At 44.0% G+C, this 13,209-nt stretch overlaps 1 protein-coding gene across 3 annotated transcripts in view; it reads right to left on the bottom strand.

Annotated features, from left to right (window-relative positions):
- Window positions 1-6,764, bottom strand: part of PTPN2 (protein tyrosine phosphatase non-receptor type 2) — a 116,782-nt gene extending 110,018 nt beyond the window's left edge. The window contains exon 1 of one of the 3 annotated variants that reach the window (XM_036897253.2): window positions 6,579-6,764. In XM_036897253.2, coding sequence (XP_036753148.2) covers window positions 6,579-6,647 — 69 coding nt within the window. In that variant the 5' untranslated portion in view covers window positions 6,648-6,764. The remainder of the gene's footprint in view (window positions 1-6,578) is intronic. The other 2 variants (XM_036897254.2, XM_036897255.2) reach the window with 2 other exon arrangements.
- Window positions 6,765-13,209: the final 6,445 nt, after the last annotated feature.

The raw sequence follows: 13,209 nt of genomic DNA, 5'->3' as shown, positions 1-13,209 counted from the left end.
AGCCATAGGCCTAGTACATTGCCGCTCTCATCGGTCAGATCAGTCATCCATCTCCCTTGGTAACAACAGGGCAGATGAGGCAGCCCGAAAAGCAGCGTTAGCCCTTGTAATAAGTGCCCTGTTCCAGGCCCTAAAAAATCTGTTTCCACAACTACCGGCCCGCCTTCCACTGAGGCCATACTCTCCTACTTACATCATTTATTCCACCCTAACCTCCAATCTTTACAACACTTTCTCAAAACTTACCTGCCTCTTTCTCATTCAGAAACTGCCTTCCTCAAAACACTCACCACTTCAAGCAAGATCTGTCAAAAAGTCAATTCCAACTCACCTTCTCGACCACCCACCTTTCCTACCCGTCAAGCCGAGGGCTCATTCCAGGGACTGATTGGCAGCTCAACTTTACTCACATGCCCCCAGTAAAATACCACCGGCGGTATCTTTTAGTACTGGTGGACACATTTTCAGGATGGGTTGAAGCCTTTCCCACAACTAACAAACGAGCCCAGACTGTCTCTAACATCCTACTGTCTGAAATTATCCCACGCTTTGGGATACCTACTTCCTTACAATCAGACAATGGCCCTGAGTTCATCTTTCAAATCTCCCAAGCAACCACTAAGGCCCTTAATATTCCATGGCATTTTCACATCCCCTATCACCCACAATCCTCAGGTAAAGTGGAAAGAACCAACAGAATCCTCAAATCTATCCTTACTAAATTATCCCTGGAGCTCCACCTTGACTGGATAAAACTCCTCCCCTTGGCCCTACTTTGACTCCGGGCCTTGCCAAAAAAACCTGCTACACTTTTTCCTTTTGAACTCATGTATAGCTGCCCCGTGCTTCCTCCAGGTCTCAACTCTGAATCTCCTATCCTTCCTCCTCATCTTGTCAACCCTTTACTTCAACAAATTCACTCTCTACTCTGGTCCCATGCTGACCTCTATACACAAAAACCTCAAGACCACACTTCTACTTTTTATCACCCAGGAGAGTCTGTGCTCCTATCCCCGCTACACCAAGCAACACCATCCCTAACTCCCAAATGGCAAGGACCATACACAGTAATCCTTTCCATGCCAACTGCAGTTAAACTCCAGGGTCTTCCCCATTGGATACATCCCACCTTAAGCCTTTTGTCTCAGCTTATTCCCCTCCCATCAAATCTCCCACAGCTTCCTACTCCTCCACTCTGTGGGACCTCTTACTCCCCACATTTTGCGACGCTCATCTCCACTTCCACTCATCACTGAAGTTTCTGCCAGCACGGAGTCCTAAGACCTCCCTTACAACCGCTAGGCGTCATGCTTCAGTATTGTTAACCCTGGTCTCAACACTTACTCTCTCACCAGACCTACCTTCCCAACACCAGCCCTTTCTTCTCTTTCAGACTGTCCAAAAGATTGCACCACCAAGGATTCCCTTTGCCCTACAGGTTGCTTTTCTGCCTACACATATGTCCCCACCAATGCTATAATTCAGCCATCCTATGTAAACATAGCAATCAGCCCAAATGCAAAAAATTTCTAACCAAACCTTTAACCAGCTTATATTACAGGATTATCAACCCCTCTCCAAAGACGATGATCCTTATTAAACCTGGAACATGCCATCGCCACTGCAGACCAAGGGCTCATCTGAGGACCGCCCCCCATCAATACAAAAATGAACTTCATCGCCCCTAATCAGCAGGAAGCAGTTACTGAAGACTGACCTTCACCCCTTCCCAAATCCTCTACCACTTATAAAACAGAAAAGGGAGGAATGTAAGAATATATACTTTATCCTCCATTTACCCCATGGTCGCAAGCACATGAGCCTGTGAGAATTATGCCTGGACTTGCCTGGGGCTTGCCTCACCTTATTTCTAAACATCCCGACCCTCCCCCAAGGCAACAAGCTAAGCGGATCCACCACAATAAAAAGCACAAGTCTCTGCACCAGGCTGCTGCTGTCTCTGCTCTTGCTGCTCTCTCTGTCTCTCTGTCTTTCTGTCCCGCTGCTCTCTCTGCTCTCTCTATCTCTCTGTCCCACTGCTCTCTCTGTCTCTCTGTCCCCCTGCTCCCTCTCCCTCTCCCTCCTTCCCTCCCTCCCTCCCTCTCCCTCTCTCCCTCTCTCTCTCTCTCCACCCCCCTCCCCTGGGGCAGCCACTTTCTCTTTCAGATAATAAAATCTCTTGCATGGGCCCGTGTCTCCTGAGTCGTCCTGGGTAAGGAGGGTCCCGGCGAGATACCCTTTCAGTAATGAAGAACGCAAACTCGAATAATCTGTTCTGCTCCAACAATTCATTCCCAAGAAACCTCCTATTGTCAAAAGTTATGTTATAAAACTGTTTAAAGAGCATTAAACGGAATAAGGGGCCAGAGAGTTTCAGTCTCAAAATAATAAATTCATTTTTCCTGCAATACTTTCAATAATCAGGTATTTAAGAAAAAGTTCTCATCCCACTAAGCAAGTCTAGCTTTTAGTTATACCAAGATTTTGCACAAGAGTAAAGCCTTTCTTTTCCTATTCAAATTAGCATTGCCAAAAGAGCACAACTCCTCTCAACATTATCATAGGTATCACCCACTGATGTGAAATAGAAAGCAGAAAGATCATTTACACACTTTTCCCCTACTGAAGCCATACTGATTTGCTTATGCAAACTGTGTTCCCCACATAATCTGCTGCTGCATCACATCCAATGCATTGCTATGAAAGGGGATGTCATGGGATGGTACAGAAGTAGGTACCAGGGGATCATACCCTGCATGGGAGGGTCAGGAAGGCCCCCCTAGAGAGGTGAGACTTTAGGGATGAGCAGGAGGCAGTTAAGCCGCAGAGGGAAGAAAAGAGAGAGAAGTTGTGCTAAGGCAGAGAGAACTACATTTATAAAGGCCCTAGGGAGAGAATGGACACCCATATTTCAAGGAACAGAACTTAGAGCAAATGAGGAAAAAGTATCATATGGGGAGGCAGGACATGTGGTCTTGTGATCCACAGGAAGAGTTTGAATTTTACAATTTTAACAATGGGAAACCTTTCAAAGTTTTAAGTAGAGAAGTCACACAATCATCCTTCATTTTAGTTATCTTTCCCCACTCCAACCAACCACGCTGGGCTTGTTCTCGTCCACACTTGCTTCTTTGTACTTCCCACCTCTTTCTCAGTGCCCAGCATCTGACTTCTGCACTCCACTGAAACTGCTCTCCTTAAGGTATCTGTTGATCTTTCAGTTGTTATTCAATGAAGCCCTTCAGTTTGACATATTTGTCCCATCTCAGCATGTGGGCCTGCTGACCAGCAACTCCCTCCCACCTCACTTCTATGGCTCTTTCTCTCTGGTCTTTTTTGCAAGCTCTTTCTCTACCTACACCCTTAAATGCTGCCGTCAAGATTCCATTCTTGCCTTCGACATTTCCAAACCCTCTGTATTTTCCCAGGATGACGTCATCCTCATTGAGGCCCTCAAATACCACCTATATGCTCATGATTTCCAAAATCATATTTACAGCTCAGACCTCTCCTGAACTCCAAATTTATATATTCAACTATTTCCATTTCAGTGTCTACCAGGCATCTTGAATTGAACTGAACAGTTTCAAAGCCAAACAAATATATCTCCTTACCACATCTCCCCTTCTTTCCTCCTGTCACCATCCTAGTTCAGGAGCTCAACAAAATATTGTTTTAACAATGTTGCTCATGTGAAACCTTCATAAGATTTTATATCAATGGTAAGTTAATTAAAAAAAAAAAACAGAGTAGAATGGTGGTTACCAGGGGCTGAAGGATGGGGGACTTTGTGAGATTTACAAATTGGGTACAAATTTGCAATGAGTAGAAAAATAAGACCTAGAGTTGCTAAGAGACTAGATCTTAATTGTTCCCACCACAAAAAAGAAATGATAATTATGTGATGTGATAGGGGTGTTAGCTAACATTACAGTGGTAATCATACTGCAGTATATAAATGTATCCAATCAACACACTGTAGCCCTTAAACTTATGAATATGTCAATTATATTTCAACTTAAAAATTTTTTTGACAAAAAAAAAAAGAATTCAGGTTTACTTCAACAGGTTTACTTCCCTGTGCTACATGCCTACAGTTAGCCCCATCCAAACCAATGGTAGGATGATCTTGCTAAAATATATATGATCATAATACTTTCAGGCTTAAAGTTCCTTGGTGAGTCAGTCCTATCCACTAGCTCAAGTCCCTTAGTCTGATTTACAAGGGTCTCCTAGGCTCTTACTCTCAGCCTAGTGTCTCCATCTCTCCAGCACCTCAACTTCACACCACACTCAACAGCTAACCTGTTGGAAGTTGTCTTGCATTCTATGTTCTGTGTCTTTGTGCACATCTCTTCCTTCTCTGGAACACTAATTCTCTCTCCTTCCCTTATTCTCTTCACCTGGACAACGTGTCCTTCAAGACTTAGGTAAGGCCCTCCTTCCTCCAGAAAGCTTCACCAGAACCCCCAGGTGCACCCATATAGGGGAAACAGCATGCTGCGCTTAACACTAGCTTTCACATTTATTACTTTTGTCTTTATCTGCTTCCCTATTTACCAACTCCCCAATAGGCTGGATCCTTGAAAGCAGGGTCTCAGTCTCAGTCTAACACAGACACGTAATAGGTGTGTTATGAGTGAATGAACGAAAATTTGGAATTGCAGGGAGGCCCTAAAGAGCACAGTCCAGAACACGAGCTCGAGTGCAAACTTTATCAGTGGCATTCTCTGCTGAATCTCCAAGGCCCAGGGCAGGGGCTGGCATACCAGTGAACCTCAACACCTATTTGTAGAATTGCTGAATGGATATTCCAGAGTCTAAGGAAAATGTCTAAACTCTTCCTAGACTTGTTTTCATAACTTTCTTGGTTTGTGATCTACTTTTACTGTAACACCAGTGTACATTGCATGGTTTTTCCTGACCAACCAAATGCTCTTGTTAATCCACTGGGGAAAAATAATAAAGAGCACCGACTACCCACTAAACTAAAGGATTCTTAGGCACAAGTACATGGAAGAATTTCCTGAACTCCTTGAAACTGAACATGACATTTTCAGTGTATGTGTTGGTGCATTTTTCTGTTGAGAGGGGGATTACAGTTTTCAAGAACATGAGTGATACCAAAAAAAACAAAAGAAAACTCTGCTTAACCAAAATGTTAAGTTGAATTAAGCTGCAGCATTCATCCTTCTCTTTTCAAATCTATTTTGAAATATCACTAGCAACTTGGAGACAGTAGCCTCTTAAATATAACTGGAGAAGACACAGCTGACAGGTTTTCACATAAAGATTCCTACTAGAATTTGCATTTAAAATTTTCTATAAGTGGGAAAGTCCTCACCAGCATTCTTTAAAGTTAGTACCCTATTTTAACATACTTTGTACCCATGTGAATCAGAGTATTATACTTCCTGCTAATGTGCTCAAGAAAATGTTACATTCTGAACATAATGACAAAAGAAACATTTTTTACTGTTATCTAATTAAATGGAATGGGGGAAAACCCAGGATAATCCGGATTTGCAGGAAAACCTTTTCTTTTTGTTCTACTGTACACATAGTGAACCCAACAGGACAGCAGCATTTAACTAAACATTCAATTCAGTCTTAGGAATCACATGCCAATAATTAAAGTGGTAAACAGACAATAAAATCCTTTGAAATAAATACTGTTTGAATGAAAAGTTTCTATAGTTGGCCTAGAGAAGCTAGTCACAAGAATTCGACCACATAATTCCACTTACACGAGTTCGATGACGGGCAAGACTAGAATGGTGGTAAGAAATCAAAACAGTGGAGGCGATAGGGTGGAGAAGGGGACATGACTGCACCCACGGGGGTAATGGACAAGTGATTTTGAGTGGTGCCTGCAAAGGTGTATACATTTAAGAAGCTCGCTTAACTACATACATATATATTTTACTGTATACAAAGAATGCCTCAAAGAAAATAAGGTGAACGTCACTCTATTATTTCTTTTAACTATTAAAACCACAGCTATTCTCGTTCCTGGAAGGTCTCTGTGGAGAACGACCCACACACTGAGACACTGCGCTCTGAGAAAATTAAGACTGCCGATCCGCCACGAGCTGTCGCCGCCACTACGGCTTAGGCGCTGCCATTCGCGAGGCCCAAGAGCCACCAAAACACCGAGACAAGGGCGGGCTGCGCCTTCGGCACCGAACACCTGCCGGGCCACAAAGGTACGGGCGGACAGAGCCAGGCCCAGGGCGAGCGAGCGGCCGCGACGCGCCGCCCCTGCCCACAACCCCGCCACCCCTCGGTCGGCCAGCGGGTCTCGCCGGGACCTCCCGGGCCGCGGAGCACGTACACACACGCCACTAGGCGCCGCTGTGACACCGCCTTCTAGAACTGTGCGCCTGAAGCACCCTTGTCTGAAGTAATTTTTTTTCAAAAGGTACCAGCGGCTCGGTCGGCGCAGGCGCAGCCCTGACACGGCCCTCGCGCCGCCACTTCCGTCCCGAGCGGGAGGCAGGGGAGGAGGGAGGGAGCCGGCGGTGCGAGCCCGGATCCTCGAAGAAGGACCGCGGCTGCTCCGCGGGCCTGCAACTCACCAGGTACAGCTGCTGCCAGCGATTCTGAGCATCCAGTTCCTCAAACTCCCGCTCGACAGTGGCAGACATGGCGGCGGAAGGGAGCTGGCGCGAGCGGAGCCTGCGCCCGCGGAGAGGTTCAGGCCCCGCACGATCCGGGGAGAGCGCTGGCGCTGTGGCGCATGCGCGCTCCGCGCCCCGCCCCGCCCCCACGCCGGTCCCGGCCGGCCGCGGGGAAAGTACCTGGAGCGTCGGACGTCAGCGCGCCAGCTCACGGCACGCGGGTCGGCCGAATGCGGGGCGGGGCTCGGGGAAGGCGTGGTCCAGAGAGCGTCCAGGTGGACAGGGGGCGGGACCAAAGGCTGCGGTCCGGGGACCTGGGGCAGGAGGCGGCCAGCGCCTGGACTGGGGACTGGTGCTAGGATGGAGGGAGGTGGGGTATCATTAAGTTTACTGGGAGTGGAGCAGGTGGAGAAGTCTCCTGAGACCTCTTCCTTCTTGCTGACCCATTTCTCTTTTCTTAATTTTTTAAATGAGGTATTTGAATTTTATTTTAAACTTGATCTAGGTCAGTTTAGTGGCCTGTGCCCAACTTTGAAACAAATTCCTCAGCTCCTGAATATAAACCAGATCCTCTACACTGGTAGGTTTTGTGCCGAATCAACCACTATAGCAAAAGAAGAAGCATTCTGTCCTGGAGTTAGGGAGACTACATATTAAGTAAACATTACGCAACTTAAAAGTTGGTGTTGCCTGTAAAAAGAGCAGATCATCTTACTATGCAAATGTGCTGCTTACGGAAATCATCTTGCTTCACTTAAGATTCAAATAATTCATAGTTGGTAAATGCATGTGCTTCTGTTATCTTCATAAGAACTGTGAAAGGTTTGAAATTTTTTTGCTGTACTGTCCAAAACTGAAATTTAAATTTCAATTAAAATTAAGTGAAATAACAAAGATTCTCTCCTTGATTAAACTCTACTTAGGTTCCTCTGAGCTCTTTTTCAACTAGCCTTGCCTTTTGGACTTCCCTGTTTGTCTTTGCATGTCCAATTTTAGCCAGTATCCTCCACTCTCAATATCTGATCACCCTTAATATTTAATCAGTTTCCACATCCACAGTCCCCCAGGTGATGTCTGATCTCCCTGGCCAGGCTTCAGCAAGAATCCATTTACGGCAATTTAGCCAGCATTGCCCTAATCGTTCCTCTGCTAAAAACAAGACAGCAGGCAGAGGTGTTACTTGCTAAGCTCTGCCTCACCAAACCTAGACTTGACTTAATTAGGTTAATAGAAGATTCTAGAAATGGACTCTTAAAAGATCAATCAGGAATTACCTGATCAGCAGTTAGGCCCTTACCTGATAGGCCCCTGCCATCCCCTAAAGTAATCTTGTACTAGCCAAACAAAAAAATTTTTTTGGCCTAGTATAACTAACTTGTTCCTTCTTCTGCTTGTAGAAGCCTTTCAGTTTGTACAGCTACTTGGAGCTCCCTTTAATCTGCTAGACTGGATGTTGCCCAATTCATGAATTGTATAAAACCAGTAAGATCTTTAAAATTTACTTAGTTGAATTTCTTAACACCTCTTAGTAATTCTTTATCCACAACCCCTCCACCTTGCACCTTGGCTGTAAGTTCCCACATGCTTTTCCTTTATTCAGAGTTGAGCCCAATCTTCCCCACTGCAAGGTCCATTTCAGTGGTCCCTATACCTTTCTCAATGGTCCCTTCCCCTTCAATAAAGTCTTCCTCACCTCATCATCTTCAAGTGTCATGAATAATTTTTTCTTTAAACACAAATTAAGACCTCAGTTCCTCAGTGGTACTAGCCACATTTCAAATACTCAGTGGCCACATGTAGCCTGTGGCTGATGTATTGCAGAGCGCACATATCTATCATTGAAGTTCTGTGGGACAGAGCTGCCTGAGAGGACTGAAATAGTTGGAACAAAAAGTGTTCTTACATATGTAAAATAAAACACTGATTAAAAAATAAAACAGCACTGTGGGATCTAGAAAAAGTGGTATTAACAGAAAATAGGCAATCAACCAGCATCTCTACTTAATGTAATTTTGGAATAAATGAAAGCGCACTCCAGAAATACAACCTAATTTTTCTGGTTTCTGAAATTCTGTCACTGAAACATTTAGGTTAAAGGCATAGTATCTCCCAGGATAGCCCATGGTTGTCGGCATTACTGGGGAGGAGAATGTTTTCCTTCTCCCCCCTAGGTTCTTTGGCTGGTTTAATAAATTAATGTAAGACCAAGAGGAAAAAACTTGCATATGTACAGGGGCCTTATAAGAATAATTAAGGTTTCTGTGCCACCTTGAGCTAAGGAGTGGGGTAGGGACCTAGGGCTTTGAAGGGGAGAAGGGGGGATTCACAGGATAATATGAAGAGCAGATTTTTGTAATTGGATGCCATATAGATAGGTCATAAAGATAGAAAAGTTATCCCTTGGTAATAGCTCTGTTTCTAGGCAAGGCCCTCTATCTAAATTCTTCTAGGTAGTTTAAGGGAGAGAGTTAATTTTCTTGAGTCTGCTGGGTCTTGATGACCTTCAGCTCAAAATAGTCCACATTCTGGGGAGAATTGTTCTTAGTCTCTTCTGTATCCATCAGTGCATCAGATTGCTTCGCAACCTGAAAATACATACTGTTCTATGAAGGAAAAGCAACCTGTTTGCCCACTTAAAATCAACTGATTTCCTCCAAGGTTGGCAATGGTGCGGGTTTCCCCTGAAAGGAAGGGCATCTTGATTTCAAATCAACAATTCTTGTCACCAGATATTTACCAATTCTTTGGAACTCACTTGTCAACCTCCCTGGTGTGAGTAGTGCTTGCCCTTCTAACAGTGTGTCTTACTTGTCTGAGAACAGCTACAAGTCTGATTCCGTGGTTCTCACACCAACCTTTTCCATCAATGGTGAGCTTGTTATAAATGCAAATTTCAGGCCTCACCCCAACCTACTAAGCAATCCCTGGTGATGGAGTCCAGGTAACTGCTTTAACAAGATCTTCATGGGATTCTTCTACATGTTGAAGTTTTAAAACTATTGCTCTAGAAGAATAGAGCTTTCCTAAAGCTTAGACATGAAAAGAACACAAGAGAGAGTAGCTTGCTTCTAGATATTTGATTTATAAGATATGGCCTGTTCTTTTAAGCATATAATGCCCAACCCAACTGGTTCCTACCTTGCCATTTCCAACAACCACAAACCTATAGACCTTGCCCACTTTGAAGTCAACATCAAAAGTTTTCAAGATTCATAACTATCAGGTTTAGCTTTTACCCCCAAATTGTTGAAGTGCCATGATAGTAGCTTACTATTGTGTACATACTTTGAAATATTTGACAAAATATATAAGGAACAAATTCTATTAATTTAAAAATTATTTTTAAATGAATTTCAATTTTAAAAAAATCATCCATCTGTATTTTTAAATAATAGTAATTATATATGAATATTTATTAATTGTACAGATACTGCTTGGTGGATTATATATTTGAGTTATTGGCAATATCTTGGCCCCTTCAGCTTCTGCAGCCCACAAGCTGAGAACCACTCATTTAGACCAAATGAAAGGGGCCATAGCAAGAGTTTAGAGTCCCTTCTTTCACTGGAATAAGGCCTGCCTTCTGAATTTCAGTTTCTGTCTAAGAAACTTCAATTCCCCAAACGATGATTAACATGAGGAGTTTATATCCATTTCAGGGCAAACTCTATTACTACCCTTGGAACCAACAACTGGAACTCCAAAGGAACAAACATTTCAATATACAGCCAAAAGCTGGCTGTTCTTACAGGAGACATAAACTTACAGAGCTGGGCAGATATTTGTTGTGTTGCTCAGTTTCCCATGAGGATGGAGTTTTAATTAAGTACAAACACATATTTTTTAAAAAACATTTTACTGAAATTGTTAGAAAAGAGAAAAACAAGGGGCGGAAGATGGCGGCGTGAGTAGAGCAGTGGAAATCTCCTCCCAAAACCACATATATCTATGAAAATATAACAAAGACAACCCTTCCTAGAATAAAGACCAGAGGACACAGGACAATATCCAGACCACATCCGCACCTGAGAGAACCCAGCGCCTCGCAAAGGGGGTAAGATACAAGCCCCGGCCCAGCGGGAGCCGAGCGCCCATCCCCCCAACTCCGGGCGGGAGAAGAATAGGCAGAGCGGGAGGGAGACGGAGCCCAGGACTGCCGAACACCCAGCCCCAGCCATCCGGGCCAGAGTGCAGGGCCCTGGATGCTAGGAAAACAGGGCAGCAAGAACAGTGAGCGGGCACCGGAGGCCGGGCGCGGGAGGACATAAGAAAAGCGAGCGACCATTTTTTATTTATTTATTTATTTATTTGCTGTTTTATTTTGGTAAGCGGTTTTTGGAAGTCTTAAAGGGATAGGGACCGCAATACTAGGGAAACAGGGCAGCAAGACCGGTGCGCAGATGCCTGAGGCTGGAGCTGGAGAACAAAGAAAAACGAGCGGCCATCATTTTTTTTTTTTTTTTTTTAATTAAAAATTTTTTTTTTCTTTTTTTGTGGTCGTTGTTTTGTTTTGGCGGGTGCTTTTTGGAAGTCTTAAAGGGGCAGGGCAGGACACTTAATCCAAAGGTAGGGAATCCGGGGATCTCTGGGCACCCTAACCCCTGGACGGCAGGGAGCAGGGAGGCCCCTTACAGAGATAAGTAGCCTCCAGGCCGCTCCCCATCCAACGCGACTCCACCACTTTGGAGCAGAGTCCGGAACCAGGCCACGCCCACAGCAACAGCGGAGATAAACTCCATAGCAGCCGGGCAGGAAGCAGAAACCCTGTCTGCGCGCAGCTGCACAGCACAAGCCACTAGAGGTCGCTGTTCTCCCAGGAGAGGAGGGCCACAAACCAACAAGAACAGAAGTTCTTCCAGCCGTCACTCGTCCCAGCTCTGCAAACTATTCCTATCAACATGAAAAGGCAAAGCTACAGGCCGACAAAGATCACAGAGACAATACCAGAGAAGGAGACAGACCTAACCAGTCTTCCTGACAAAGAATTCAAAATAAGAATCATAAACATGCTGACAGAGATGCAGAGAAATACGCAAGAGAAATGGGATGAAGTCCGGAGGGAGATCACAGATGCCAGAAAGGAGATCGCAGAAATGAAACAAACTCTGGAAGGGGTTTATAAGCAGAATGGATAGGATGCAAGAGGCCATTGATGGAATTGAAACCAGAGAACAGGAAGCATTAGAAGCTGACATAGAGAGAGATAAAAGGATCTCCAGGAATGAAACAATGTTAAGAGAACTGTGTGACCAATCCAAAAGGAACACTATCCGTATTATAGGGGTTCCAGAAGAAGAATAGAGAGGAAAAGAGATGGAAAGTATCTTAAAAGAAATAATTGCTGAAAACTTCCCCAAACTGGGGGAGGAAATAATCGAAGAGACCACGGAAATACACAGAACCCCCAACAGAAAGGATCCAAGGAGGACAACACCAAGACACATAATAATTAAAATGGCAAAGATCAAGGACAAGGAAAGAGTTTTAAAGGCAGCTACAGAGAAGAAGGTCACCTATAAAGGAAAACCCATCAGGCTAACATCAGACTTCTCGACAGAAACCCTACAGGCCAGAAGAGAGTGGCATGATATATTTAATGCAATGAAATAGAAGGACCTTGAACCAAGGATACTGTATCCAGCACGACTATCACTCAAATATGATGGTGGGATTAAACAATTCCGAGACAAACAAAAGCTGAGGGAATTTGCTTCCCACAAACAACCTCTACAAAACATCTTACAGGGACTGCTCTAGATGGGAGCACTCCTAGAAAGAGCACAGCACAAAACACCCAACATATGAAGAATCGAGGAGGAGGAATAAGAAGGGAGAGAAGAAAAGAATCTCCAGATAGTGTATATAACAGCTCAATAAGTGAGCTAAGTTAGGGAGTAAGATACTAAAGAGGCTAACCTTGAACCTTTGATAAACACGAATTTAAAGCCTGCAATGGCAATAAGTACATATCTTTCAATAGTCACCCTAAATGTTAATGGGCTGAATGCACCAATCAAAAGACATAGAGTAATAGAATGGATAAAAAAGCAAGACCCATCTATATGCTGCTTATAAGAAACTCACCTCAAACCCAAAGACATGTACAGACTAAAAGTCAAGGGATGGAAAAACATATTTCAAGCAAACAACAGTGAGAAGAAAGCAGGGGTTGCAGTACTAATATCAGACAAAATAGACTTCAAAACAAAGAAAGTAACAAGAGATAAAGAAGGACATTACATAATGATAAAGGGCTCAGTCCAACAAGAGGATATAACCATTCTAAATATATATGCACTCAACACAGGAGCACCAGCATATGTGAAACAAATACTAACAGAACTAAAGGGGGAAATAGACTGCAATACATTCATTCTAGGAGACTTCAACACACCACTCACCCCAAAGGACAGATCCACCGGGCAGAAAATAAGTAAGGACACGGAAGCACTGAAAAACACAGTAGAGCAGAGGGACCTAATAGACATCTATAGAACTCTACATCCAAAAGCAACATGATACAAATTCTTCTCAAGTGCACATGGAACATTCTCCAGAATAGACCACATACTAGGCCACAAAAAGAGCC

Source organism: Manis pentadactyla, chromosome 6 (genome assembly GCF_030020395.1).
Source record: "Manis pentadactyla isolate mManPen7 chromosome 6, mManPen7.hap1, whole genome shotgun sequence".
Taxonomy (NCBI): domain Eukaryota; kingdom Metazoa; phylum Chordata; class Mammalia; order Pholidota; family Manidae; genus Manis; species Manis pentadactyla.
The sequence above is the reverse complement of the archived record's forward strand: the minus strand, read 5'-3'. Positions and strand labels throughout refer to the sequence as shown.